Consider the following 13,765-nt stretch of genomic DNA (forward strand, 5'->3'; position numbering starts at 1 on the left):
CTGAGCTCTGAGCGGGGACCTCGGACTTCCAGCCTCCGGAGCCGTGAGCTGACCTTCTGTTGTCTGAGCCACCTGGGCTGGGCGCTGGCCACGCTCCCCTCACGGTCAGCAGCCCGGGTCACATAGAGGAAGTGAAGGAACCGCACGGGTTCTTGCCCATCCCAAGCCTGACTCCGGAGGTCTGAACTGGGGCTCTTCCCTCTAAGGAACGGGGAGCGGGACCCACGGGGCTGGCCCGAGTGCAGCTCTGCCGCCCCTGCTCAGTGAGGCGCTGCAGTTTACCGCTCCCGTGCCCGGCACAACCTAAAGCTGCCGTGCGGCGGCCTGTGGGCATCTTCCACCCCCCAGAGCATCTGGAGATAGGTAACTCCATGTCCCTTAGTACTTCTCAGGCCCTCCAAAGAGTTGTAGAAAAAAACCAGAATTCTCCATTTTGCTCTAGCTTTTCCTGCCCAAATGCCCACAGAGAAAAAATCTATCTTATAAACATTACTAACACTTTGGGGAAGTAATAATGAGATATACTGTACCATCTTACAATGAATACAATGAAAAAATAATTACATAGAATGAACCATATGAATACTTTTTTTTTTTTTTTTTTTTTTTTTTTTTTTTTTTTGGTTTTTCTCCGGTACCGGGAACCGAACTCACGACCTTGCGCTTGCCAGGCAGGCGCTTTTTGCCGCTGAGCTAAATCCCCAGCCCCCCATATGAATACTTAAAAGACTTTACTGTACACATGTCCAACTGAAACTGCAAAAACAGTGCAGTCTTTATGAACTGCACTTGAAAATGTAAAATACAAAACCAATTTTTTAGTTTTCTAAAGCCACAGTAGAATGGAACAAAAAGAATACATATAAAAATTCAAATGGAATTTTTTAACTTTCAATTTATCCATCGTATTGATTATTTCCAAAACTGTTTTCTGTGCCCCTCTCCCTCAAGGACCTGTGACCGCCAATGTGAGGTCACAGCTCCGTGCCTCCACCAGCTCCGCCACCCCACCAGGTCAGACGATGGGGACAGGGACTGGGCACAGTCCCGGGCCAGTCCTTGTGGGCAAAGAGGGTTAGTGCTGACGGTCACAGGCCCCCGCCGGCTCCATCCCGGGAATTCCTGGGGATCTGGGGTGTCGCACACTTAGGACGGCGGGTGATCCTCTCCCCGGATGCTTCGGTACTTAGCCATGTCTTCTGGAAAAACTTTAGACAGCTCTTGAATCAACAGGCTCTTAAATTTCTAAGAAGGAAAATACACACATGAAAACACTTGCATTTGAGAGCCATCACACCCCCACAGAGCCCTCAATATTCGGGGGGTCCCCACAGGAGCAGAAACCAGGCTCCCTCCTCTCGGGGTGGGCCCATTCGCGCCACGCGTGCAGAGCGGGGGGCAGTCACGGAAGCACATGTGCAGCCATGGCACAGGGCACGGCCACCAGCCAGGAGGACCACACCTGCACCACTTTCTGCTGCCTGCCAGAACAAGCACCCCTGGCGAGCCTGGCACACAGGCCACATGCCTTCTGCAGACAGCACACAAAACGAGAATTTCAAATAACACTTAATGAAGCCATTAGTCACTGGCAAACAGCACGCAGAGCACCTGGATGGACATAATGTACGGCAAACACCGCAGCTTCAGGAGCCTACCCTTCGCTCCTCTCGCCAAAGCCACCTGAGCGCCTGGAGGCCTCTCTGGGACCCACCCCTGCACACATCAGCCCACCAAGCACTGTGCCAGGCCGCCACCAGTGCCACACTGCAGTCATGGGAGCAGAAGGGCTGCGTGCCTGGTCCTGGACCTACACCCACAGGCAGAGGAAAACAGCAAAGAGGAGAACACCCAGCGCCCAGACAGTGTGCTCGGAGGCGGCGAGCCCTGAGGACAGCGGCGCGGTGCACAGGGACAGAGGGCTCCAGGAGGACGCACAGCACTGGGGAAGCAAACAGCGTGCTTGGGGACCCGGCCACGCAGAGCACGCCGTACACGGCACGTGGGCCACACCACGTGAGGCCAGGGAGAGCCACATAAAAACACCAACGGGAGCCACCGTTCGATCAGTGTAAATTACTTATGTTCAAAATGCAGAGTGCTGTAAATGCCACCAAGGCAAAGGAAACAAGCTCTACAAGAGAGTCTCATGGCAGTAAGGAACAGTAAGAAGGAGCCTGAAGGTTAGGAGCTGGAGACAACAACTGGATGGTAAAGACAGGAAAGTAACTATCCCAGAATCCTCTCAGTAAAGCAAAGGACCATGAATGCAGGAAAGGCCTTTGCAAGAATCAGTACAAAAGGAAGCAGAAAGCATCAGTTCTATCACAGGGCAATGCTCACCCCGTAGTCTTAAGTGAAAACAGCCACGGTTAGCCAGGGATGACTGGAACCACCAAAATTAACCTGGATCTTACGGTGAGATTATTTATTTACACAACCGCCACATGTTATGAAATAGTCAGTGTTCCACTGAGCAAGAAAAAGAGCCGCAGTCTACTGTAGCCACGGGGGAAGAGCTCTTTTGAGCGTACGCTCTGACGCGACCTGCTGCTCGTGAGTCTCACCTTCATGGTGTCGATCTTGCCTTTAACCTGCTCATTTTTGGCTAGAGCCCTCTCCAGGCACTCTTTGGTGTAGAGCTGGGGGTTCCGACCTTGATCGATGTACCTGGAAACAGGCAACAGCTCAGTTAAACGCTCACAGGGAAGCCGACTCTCACGGCTACCAGGAACTATGGCCCAACACCAGCTCACCACACTCACCTTCCCATGCCCCGGCTGAGAGGAGACCGAGTCCGGAGCCAGGGGAACCGAGAGTCTCTCATTTCCGCCTCGGCTCTTCTTATTTCTTAGGACAGCTCAGGAAACCAAGTCATGATCACTGACTTACAAACCCAGGAAGCTTCCTCGACACAGCGCTGGTGTGTTCAGCATTTGTATTTCCCCAAACGCCCTCACACTGTGACCTTTGTGAGCCCACAGAGCCCGTGAGGAGAGCACGAGCCCGACAGCAGACCTGACATGGTGGTACAGGTGTCTGCGGGACACAGGGCTCTGCTCAACTACGGTGACCCCACCAGGTCCCCCGAGGCCCGGGAAGCCATGTGGAGGGCTTTCAGGGCCACGCACAGAGAAAGGAAGGGACGGCTACAGCCAGAAAGGCCACAGCCCGGCTGCCCCGAGTGCTTCTACAAAGGGTTCCAATGCTCTAAAAAAGGGGCAGGGATTAACCAACATGACTCTTTACCAAACACACTAAGTAAGTGAAACACGCAGGAGATTCTCTCTCATTATTTCTCAACAGAACAAAACTGTTTCCTGATATCTTCAATACTTCTCCCCGAAATACCACCATTATCCTGAAGAGTCCATGAATTGTACCACCGAGATCAACACCCAAATTTTACAGACAGGCGCCCTGTCCATTTCTGTATCATAAGGAAGTCTCTATCATTTAGCTAAATTGAGTTCTTCATTACAGAGGCATTTTTTAAAAAACATACCACACTAACCCTAAGTCCTATCTATGTATTTATTTAAAACTAGGACAAAAAATGCATACCCACTTTGGGTTAAGGGCACCACTAAGTGGCTGTAATGGTATAAAAACTCCTCTTCATGACTGATAGCAAAACCTAAACCATTTTTGAAATTCCATTTTATTTTAATGTTCAGAAGTGACAGAAACAAAATTATGTTTAAATCTAAATAAAACCCAACCATTTTTCAGAAAAGAAAGAAGTACCAGACAAGCTCACATTGGACACGCACACCCATCCTGAGTCCTGCTAAACAGCAAAGTCCTCACGCTCAGCCGGGCTCGTGCAGACCAGGGGTGCCCCCACTTCTGCCAGCAGCACCCGGAGGACCAAGGGAGAGCCAAGCTTTATTTCTATCTTTGCTTCAGAGTCTCTGTGCACCTGCTAACAAGGCCACCGGGGACCTGGCGCATCTTCTGTGCCCGTAACACCAGGCAGTGTGCAGAGAAGCCAGTGTCTGCTGCCCAGGGCCTGTGGCCAAGACCCCAGATCAACCTCCCGTCACTCCCCCGCCACTGCGCTGCCTTGAGGTCCTGTGCAATCCCCTGCTTTTGGCCCCCCTTCCAACCACCCCACCACAGCAGACCTCAGTCACTGGGGTACTCCTGCCCCTGTGCGCACACATTCGGGGCCAGAGCAGCACTAAGGAAGACCCCTCCTATCCCCGCTGTGGCCTGAGGGCTCGGAACGGCGCCACATGGACCACACTGCTGAGCCCACCGGTGTGGGTGCAGCTGCATGGTAGAGGCCTCAGCGGCACTGACGGAGAACGGGCAGGGAGCAGGGGCGGGAGCGAGCAGCAGAGACCCTGAACGGAGGCCTAGCGGTTCACCTTGGCGAGCGGCTGAGGCGTGTTCTAACTAGCACTTGCACCTCTGCCTTTGGGGGTGGGGACAACCACAGCTTTCCCTGTACTGTGCGAGGAAATCCAGCGCAAGTTTCGCTACAAAACACCCTGAGAGGTCCTTGGCACTCGGAGCCAGGAGGGCAAGGCTGTGCCGCACAAGGGAAACGACCCCAGTGTGGGGCGAGTCCTGGGGTTCAGCCTTAACTGCCCCCCAGCAACCAGGGAGCCCAATGAGTTACTCAGTCCTTTCGCCAGTGAAACCAGGACAAGGCCACAACGGTGAGATATGAAACCCAGATATCTCACTGCCTGGAGGCGCTCCAGGCCAATGCGCGACAGGGGCAAGGCCCCCAGGAGGAAACCGCCAGCCTTCCAAGGTGCTTACCCTCGGACCTCACTCCTGCCCGAAAACCAGTAACACCCACTCCCGGCTCACACGCCACAGGCGGTGTAGGAAACACCACACCACGCTGCTTCCCAGCCCGTGTCTAGCGGTCACATCCTTCTTTTAATTTATAACACAGCCTAAGTAAGATTTTTTACCTCAGGGAAAAAGGAAAGTTACAAGGTTGTTCCTTAGCCTAAATGCTTTTTCACAGGACTTGAAACCCTATGGTGCTTTACACATTTGATAAACTTTTATTTACATGTAACCTTTTATCAACAACACAATGCTGTGATGATTCCTTTCCGTTCGTTTGATTTTTTTATACCATTATTAGTACACTGCGCTGCAGAAAGGCAGGTATTTTGGCCTATTTTTTCCACTGGCAAATACCCAGCACCTAGGCCAATGGTGGTGAACCTTTCAGACACAAATGCTCACACTGCAGCCCAAAACCCAGTGATTTACCCCCAAGTGCCAGCGCTGCAATTAAACTGAATACCAAGGAGTTAGCGTAGAAAAAACAACTCATACACAAACATATTGTCTTAAAAGAAAAACAGCACGCACCCAAGCCATAAGTTCGCCACCAGGGCCCTAGGGTATGCCCCCCTATACAGGGAGCACTCACCACTGGGGCTGAAGATTCACACCCCAGATTAACACCAAGCATGATACTTACTCAAAAACTTCTAAAGGGACAGTAATGTCGTGAAGCTGCTGTCTGCACTTATCTATATCCTGTAAACCAGTGACGATGAAATTCCTGGGAGGGAGGCAAAAACAGGGGCACTTGGTTAATTCAGGTGGCAGCATCAGCACCCTCACAGGGCCACCTGACCACAGCGGTGCCCGTGCAACACCTGCACGGGGCACAAGAGACTCACAAAGGTGGAGCTGTGAAACACTGTACCCTCAAACATCTGATTTTCCTTCTAGACACTGCCAATACGGGGGGAACAACTTTTTGAGACTCAAATACAAATCGGAACCTCTCGAAAACATTAACCCAGTCCTGCTCGTGACTTTGTACGGGGATTAGTGAAGCAAGAGACGCCCGCTTCAGCACTGGCTGAAGAATCCGAGGGAGAGAAACGTCCTGCCCCGTTTAACTTCAGCTCCCTCGGCCGGGCCAGATCACCCAGCCAGCGCGGGAGCCCTGGTCATTCCTGCGGCACTGCTGCGTGCAACCCTGAGGCAGTGATTTGCACATCCGTGCCTCTTGAGAAGCGGTGAGCCCTTCTCCGGAGCATTTTCATTTTGCACATGGATGTGATCAATAAATACAGCGATTTTTTTAAAAAAATCTGAACTGCTTCAGAAGGTGGCAAGAGCGACGGGATGTGTGTTAGAAGCGAGACGCAGTATTCTGAGGAGGACTCCCGGCTCTGTGTCTTTTACTGTGGAAAATGTTTAACATTTTAAACGCGCACCACTTCTCCGACCAGCCCTCGGGTCTGCGCCTGCTCCACTCCAGGGCCCAGCAGCAGGGCCAGCGCCGGGCAAGAGGGAAGTCGGGGAAGGGCTCCCGGCGCGGCCGCCCACCCGCTCCCAGCCTCCCGGGGGCTGCGGCCGGGCCGGGGTCCGCGAGCCGGAGAAGCGGGCACAGCAGGCGGGCTCCTCCGCCGGGACCCAGCCGAGCGCCCCGGCCCGGGCGGGGGCGGCGCCCGCCACTCACAGCTTCTGGTTGAGCCCGGTCTGGCTGCTGGGCTGGAAGTCGCTGACGATGATGCCCAGCTGCCGGATGTTCTCCACGAACTTCTCCAGGTGCTCCTCCAGGTGGTCAAACTTCTCCGCCATCTGCCCGGCGCCAGCCCAGCTCCACAGCCGCAGCCTTAAGGGTCTCAGCCGTCTCCCCGGCTCGCCCACTTCCTATTTCCGCCCAGGCCAAGAGCACTTCCGCTTCCGTCGGGGGCGGGGCTAGTGGGCGGGGCTTGAGGCTGCCTAGGTGGACTGTAGCGTGTGTGTGATCCGCAGACTGCAAACAGCAGGGAATAGTAAGCCAAGAGTTCATTTTTTAAAGTTAGGGGGAAAAAAAGGAAAAAAAGCAAGAAAGCAAGCACACACACCAAAGGAAATGATAAAATAAAGACAGACAGTGAGCCAGGTAGGAGCTGAGGCAGGATGATTGTAAATTAGAGCCCAGCCAGGACAATTTAGCAAACTAGCGAGACCCTACAGGTAGATAAACACATACATACATACATACACACATACATAGAGTAGCTCGTAGTCCTAGGTTCAATCCTCAGTTCTGGGGGAGCAGAGAGGCATTAACAAAAATAGAAACTAGTTCTTTGGTCTTCTTTCCGGTGGCATTAGCAGCTAGAAAAATGAGCATTAAGGGAAAGCTGGTCGAGTCTGAGCAAAGAACCAAAGGGAAGAGAAAATGCTTATGAACAAGCGAGGAGACCCAGCCTAGTCACAGCGAAACTTGTGTGGATGTTTGTAATTTTGCAAGCTTCGGGGATATGAGCAATTTTCTAAGAAAATCCAAACATTAAACTAACTTAGAAAATCAGAATAGAGTCCATCCTTTCAATAACTTCCCAGTGAGCAAAAAATCTCTTCCAAAGAGAAAAGAGAAAATGCGTAAGCCCTAACGCTTTTTATACAAAGGCTATTTTTTAATCAAACATTAGAGAACAAATAATTTCAAACTTCCCCAGACACTGTTGGAGACTAGAAAAAACCTAGAAATACATTCCAGCCCATTTCAAAAGCATGGTGTGGCTTTGAGATGAAAATAAAGCTTCAAGGACAATAGGAAAAGTGTCGGTAGTGCTTCCTTATGGAAGTAGATGCAAAAATATTAAAATATCAGCAAACAAGATCAATTATCATGTATCAGTTATAACAAACACCTCCACACACACTGGTTTAAAATGACTTCTGTATCTTATTGTGCTTACAAGGCTGTGATGTGAGCTGAGGGTAGCATCCACAGCCCACCTGCCTGTGTCCCTTCTCACCTACTGGAGGTGCCCCACTGGGGACTGAAGAATCAGCTTTCAAGATGGTACCCACCTGCTGCCACATGGACGCTGGGTCTCAGCTGTGGCTGGAGACCACAGAACTCCTCTGTATCAGTCAGGGTTTATTAGAGGAACAAGATAAATACAAGATATAATACAAGATAAATAAATGTATAAGAAATTCTAAGTTTGGTTTACACTGATCAGCTACCGAGTTGGATGAGGAAGCGTGCAGAGGGTGTCTGCACGCTGGAGATTGAAGAGCCCAGCCCTGGGCCTGGAGCTTGCTGCAGTGTCCGTGCAAGTCCGTATCAAAGGGGCTGATGGGTCTGTGATAGAATGTTGAAGAATCTATGATGAAGGGCGGAGAGCCAACACCAGAAGGCTGAAGAGTCCCAGGCAGAAGCCAAACAGTCTGCACCAGAAGCCAGGAGACAACCAAACTGAAGGCAAAGACTAGAGCTCCTCCGATGAACCAGCAGCCAGTTTTTTTCTCAATTTCTTTTTTATGCAGTCTACCCACTCCTCCATTTGAGTCTAAGCAGGATCTGGGAACTTTCTGACCTCATGGGCTGGGAGCCAAGAGCACACAGCTCCAGAGAACCTGGCTGAAGCAGCCCTCCTCTTATGGCCAGAACTTGAAAATCCTACCACAGCCATGGCACATTCAAAATCCCATGGAGGAACATTAGCCCAACTCTCCAAAGGAAGAAGAAGCCATAGTGTTGGAACAGTGATGGAGAAGGAAGACCTTGTTGAAGCCATTTTTATGAAATATATCTGTCACTCATCACATGGAATAATAACCTTCATGACCCATTGCAGTTTTCCTAGGATAAGATCAATGATTAAAAATCATAAAAGCTATTCATCTGACTAACCCTATTAAAAGTATAGGAGAAAAACATCTCAGGCAGATTTTTTAAAAAGAGGTACTTGATAAAATTCCATAATATTCATGATTTTTTAAAAACTCTCTGAAAAAACTAAGAACAGAAGAGAACTTCCTAAATGTAATAACAGATAGCTACTAAATCCTGCTCGAGGGCCTCAGATTTATAATACTTTAGAAAGATTGACTTTAAAGTCATGAACTAAACTAAACTCTTCATAGTTGGCTATTCAGTTCTGCAGAGGAGACCTGGGGCAGGTACAGACCATCAGTGGCAGCAGCACTTAGGCTTCCCAGCCTCCTCCTTTCTCTCTCTGCTCCCTGGACACCATGCAGTGAGCAGCTCTCCTCCACCAGTTCCCTCTGCCATGCTGTCCTGCCTAGGAACCAGCCAATGATGGACTGCAACCAGTAAAACTGTGAACCCAAATGAACCCTGACTCCTTCAAGATGCACATGTTGGGTACATTGTCCCAGCAAGGAGAGCGTGACTAAGACAGTTGGTCAGGTCTGGTAGGAGTAGATTAGTTCCCCTAAAGGCAGGCTGTTATAAATAAATAAAAATATCCAGCCTGGCCCTCTCAGGTTTCTTGCTTCCTGTTTTGCCACCTGGCCTCTCTGTCCCTTCTGCATATGGCCCACACCCTTTCTACCCATTCACCATGCTGTGACACACCCAGGAGGCTCTGCTGTGTTTGGACCCTCCTGCCACCAGAGTCATGAGCCACACAAACCTCTTTACTTTATAAGATCCCAGCCTTGGATATTTTGTTATAGCAACAGAAAACAGACACTTAGCTTTCCTGCTATATTTTAAGCATTTTGAGGCAGCACTCTAATCTTCCCTAGTCCATATAGTCCAAGATATATAGGAACTAGTTCAACAGATAGCATTTGATTATCTAAGGCTAAGGAAAAGGAGAGTGGAGAAGTGGCAGAAAGAAAGCAAAGGCTGCCCATCTTCCTTCTGTAGCTGTAACTTCCCTGGAAGTCACTCCTCTATGGATAAGGGGCTGGCAACCAAGTGCCTTTCAAATAATTTAAAGAAAAGAGTACTTCTGCAGTTTTATCCCGTGACCCCACCTGATATGCCCCTCTGCTGTTTATTCCCACACTTAGTAGGTTATTTCTGCTGTCTCCAGTGCACATACATTAGAGCCTGTGATAAAGCCAGATTCTCAGAGAAGCTTTGGACAGAGAAACACAAAGATGCTCTCCAGCTGCTGTTCCTTGTCCTTACTGCCCTGCCTGGTTATGGTCACCTAGTGTCTACTACCATGGGACCCTTTGGATCCATTCTGTAGGACTCTGTAACAAATGCTATAGACTGGAAAGCTTGGATCATGGCATTTATTGTCTCCCAGATGTGAGAGCTGAGGTCTGAGATCAAGGTGTCTGCTGGGTTGGTTTCCTCCAAAGTTTAGAGAGAGAATCTGTCCCCTGCCTGATCACTAGGCCTGGTGATTTGTTGGTCATGCTTGGTGTTCCTCAGCTTGTAAATAAGTCACTAAACCTATGCCCCGACCTGCCCATGCCATCCTTATTTTGTACAAGTCTGTGTCCAAATTTTCCTGTTTTATATGGACACCAGTCATACTGGATCAGATCCTACTCTGAAAATGTCCTTCTATCTGGATTGGCTCTGTGGAAATCTTCTCTTCAAATAAGATCAATTCTGAAGTACTGGGGGTTAGGACCCAGCATATATTTGGGGAGAACATGACAGCTCATAACAGCCTTCCTCCTCTGTACAGGCACACTGGCTGTGTTCTGGGTCACCACAGGTTGATAAACTCAGCACAAAGTCATGGCGCATAATTCTGCTGTTAGGCCCTACATTTTTGGGTGATGACTCATCAGCCCCAGCGTTCATGTCCACAAACTTTTCCCTTCCCTCTCCTCTTGTTTACAGCGGTTAGAGTAAGATCAGAAACAGGAGGTTTTAAAGTCTGGCTTCTAAAAACAGCCCAAACCAAGCCGCGGAGGTGCGTGGAGGATGCAGAAGTTTACAGCGTTCATTTCTAAAGCGTTTGTCTCCTGCTGGCCCCAAATTCTGGCTCTAGTGTCTGCTTCTCTCTGCTGAAAATGAATCTTCCAAACCTGCTGGACTCTGCATTGAGATGCTCCTTCCGCCCCTAAATGACAGTCGTAGCTGCTTCCCCTTTGTTTGACATGCTCACCTCTGTTGATGTATTTGTAGGAAATGTTGTAAAATGTGAACGCTCCAGCGCCAGATGAAATGAAATTAAACTGGGCAATCCCATCAAGCCAGCAGGCATGCCTACTAGTACAGGGTATGCCAAAAAGTTGCAGGGCAGCGCTGGCTGTGGACCTGGTCACCTTGCCATCCCTCTGAGGTCAACCACAGCTGCCACTGGGAAATTTCCTTCTCTTAACCCTGGGCGACCGATTCAGAGGCATTTTTTTCATTCTTTTTTTTATTCCCATCATTGTTACTCCGTCTGCACTCAAAGCCCTTAGTGATGCCTTTTGGAACATCTTTGCCATTTATTCTGATTTATCCTAAGAATCAGATCCACCTTAAGATTTCTTTAAAATGCAGCTCCCCTAGCAAGAATGCGAAGCAGCTGCTTTCTGCTTTTTGTTTTGTGGATTTTCAGCAGCTCTGAGGTGCAAGCAGAAGAGATTTGTAATGCTGTTGCCTCCATGACAATGATGATAGTGAGTGGATCCTACGGATGACAGTATCTCATTTTGTAGCATGTTATACAGATGATCTCACTTACGCTTCGTAACTCTAAGAGAAAGCTACTACAGTTTGCACCCTACATAGTCAAACACAAGCCAAGAAGTTTTCCTAAGCACAGAACTGGAAGACAGAATGTGCCAGCTGATAAAGGATGATCATGTTGTTTTTCCCCAAGTGCCACATCAACACGCAAATGTTTGAGTAAATTAGGTTTCCTAGTCACTCCACTAGGTTCACACAGCAACCAGGCACATAACTTGTGCACTGAGAAATAAAAACCGGGTCGCGCTTTAACACCAACCAGCGCTAAGAAGGAGTAAGGCTTCTTTTCTCTTTTCCTTCTTTACACATCATAATCGCAGCTCTACCTGGAACTGTGTGTGGTGTATGTATGGGACCACGATCAGAAAAACAAAAAGATGAGACTGCAGATTGGCCTGGGACCTGTTAGCAAAGGAAATATACAGCTGACTTTCTCTTTTCGATAAAAATTTGTCACATGTTCAAAAAGAAAGACAGGATAGCATTACGGAAATAGGGATAAGATGAGACACCAAATGCTTTAGCACAGTATATACACACACACAGAACCAGGAAGACAAACTCTTCGACTTCACAGCAGTGTATACCCTCCTGGGCGCATCAGCACATTGCTGAAGTCCAGTTTCTCATCGCCCTTTGCAAAAGTTAATGACACTGTGCTGAGTCAAAGCTTGCTGTGAGCACGAGGTAGGGAAATGTGCTGTGCTCAGGTGAGCTGTGCTCGCTGTGATGATCCAGGGCGCAGGGGCTCATCCTGGAGATCCTCGCATACATGGGCCTGTGCACCTGCTCCAGTTCCGACCGGAGGAGCCAGGCGACCTGGAAGCTTTCCAGCAAGGCGCCCAGAAGTAAGCACAGAGGTTGGTCAGCAGAGTAAAATGTGTTTAAGTGGAAGGTGGACACTCAGAGGGGCCATGAAGAAGGGCTGCATGTCTTGGGAAAAAGATGTGGCTGCTAATGCCCAGGACAAGAGAACTGGGTTCTCCTGCTTCACCTCCCAAAAAGGGGGCTGTGGTTGTGTTAGCCTGGACCTCAGAGAAGCAGGCCCAGTGCAACATGCAATAATTGTTAAACATGAAATTATGAACTGTGTGAGAGTAATCATAAATGTAATAAATAATGAAATAATAATTAAATAGTAAATAATAATGGTAATTAAATAGCAAGAATGTTTCTCAGAAGAAATCCAGGTGAGAGAGCACAGGGCAGGAATAAGGAGCGGCTGGGAACACAGCTGGGTAGGGGTACAGGCCAAGTCAGCGAGCAGGAAGGGGCAGTAGGAGGGAGGGAAGACAGCGGGATCTAAGACGGCATCACAGTTCTGAGGAGGGGCAGAAGCACAGAGGCCCTGAGACCTAAACCCTCCATGTGCGTGAACCCAGACTCCCAGGAAGGGCCTCACCTCAGTATCCCTGAATCAGGAAGCCATTGGCTGGGAGAAGTCACTGTGGGGAACAGTGCAGTTGATTTCCTAGGAAAGCCTTAAAGCCCATGGCTGGGTTCACCATGTCAGAGATCCGAGTGGCACCTTCTCAGAGGCATCACCTTGGACCAGGAGAAATAAAAGTAATAATGAGAGTGTGTGGTGGCACATGCCTGTCATCCCAGCACTCGGGAAGCTGAGGCAGAAGAATTCCCATAAGCTCAAAGCCAGCCTGGGCTACATAATGAGATCCTACCTCAAAAAAACCAAAAAGAAAAAAGAGAGAGAGAGGGAGAATAGTCTTGGGAGTGATGCCAGTGAAACACTGTCACGGGGCGACTCACCCTGAGCACTGACCACCTACCTGTACTATCTCCAGTACGCAGTGTGTCCTGTGGTCACTCCTCCTGCAGGACCAGCTCACCTGCATGCCCAGCACTCTGCTGTGGAGTGCTCCTGAGACGCCCCGGGAGCTGCTGTAAGGCTGAGGCAGGAGGTGGAGAAAGTAGACAGCAGAAAACGGGAACAAGAGCCAAGGAATCAGATAGAGCAAGGATGGCTACATCAAGATATCAGAACACCAATGGGTAAAGGTCACTGAGTCCCCCAAAACCCCAGGCATGCATGAACCCAAAAGGACATGGCCCTGGCCCATGTGCAGTTTACCTCATTTGCCTGGTGGTTAGGGCTTTGGACATCAGGACACTTCTCCTAAAGACCTGGCCTGATCAAAAGCTCCCCCTCCGATGGGTGTGAGGTTCCCGTTTGGGCTATGACTCCTGTCCATAACCCCAGGACCCTCAGGGACCCAGGGCTTGGCCCTGCTGAGCCATGGGCTCTTTCCCCTGGCCACTTCCACCCTGCAGAGTGGACCTGGGCTTCTTTACTTTTAATAAATCTCTGGTTTCTCTTTTCAGTGTCCTGCTCGGTCCTCTGTTCAGGACACCACA

At 49.6% G+C, this 13,765-nt stretch overlaps 1 protein-coding gene across 1 annotated transcript; it reads right to left on the bottom strand.

Annotated features, from left to right (window-relative positions):
• Positions 1–716: 716 nt before the first annotated feature.
• On the bottom strand, positions 717–6,663 carry Med10 (mediator complex subunit 10). The gene is made up of 4 exons (XM_005407065.2): positions 6,452–6,663; positions 5,456–5,539; positions 2,568–2,670; positions 717–1,245 (listed from the first exon to the last, which is right to left on the bottom strand). Exons 1-4 carry the CDS (start codon positions 6,571–6,573, stop codon positions 1,147–1,149), a joined length of 408 nt encoding a protein of 135 aa, XP_005407122.1. The 5' UTR covers positions 6,574–6,663; the 3' UTR covers positions 717–1,146.
• Between the last annotated feature and the right edge of the window lie 7,102 nt (positions 6,664–13,765).

The sequence above is a fragment of the Chinchilla lanigera genome, unplaced genomic scaffold, assembly GCF_000276665.1.
Source record: "Chinchilla lanigera isolate Chin_1 unplaced genomic scaffold, ChiLan1.0 scaffold00103, whole genome shotgun sequence".
In the NCBI taxonomy this organism is placed as follows: Eukaryota; Metazoa; Chordata; class Mammalia; order Rodentia; family Chinchillidae; genus Chinchilla; species Chinchilla lanigera.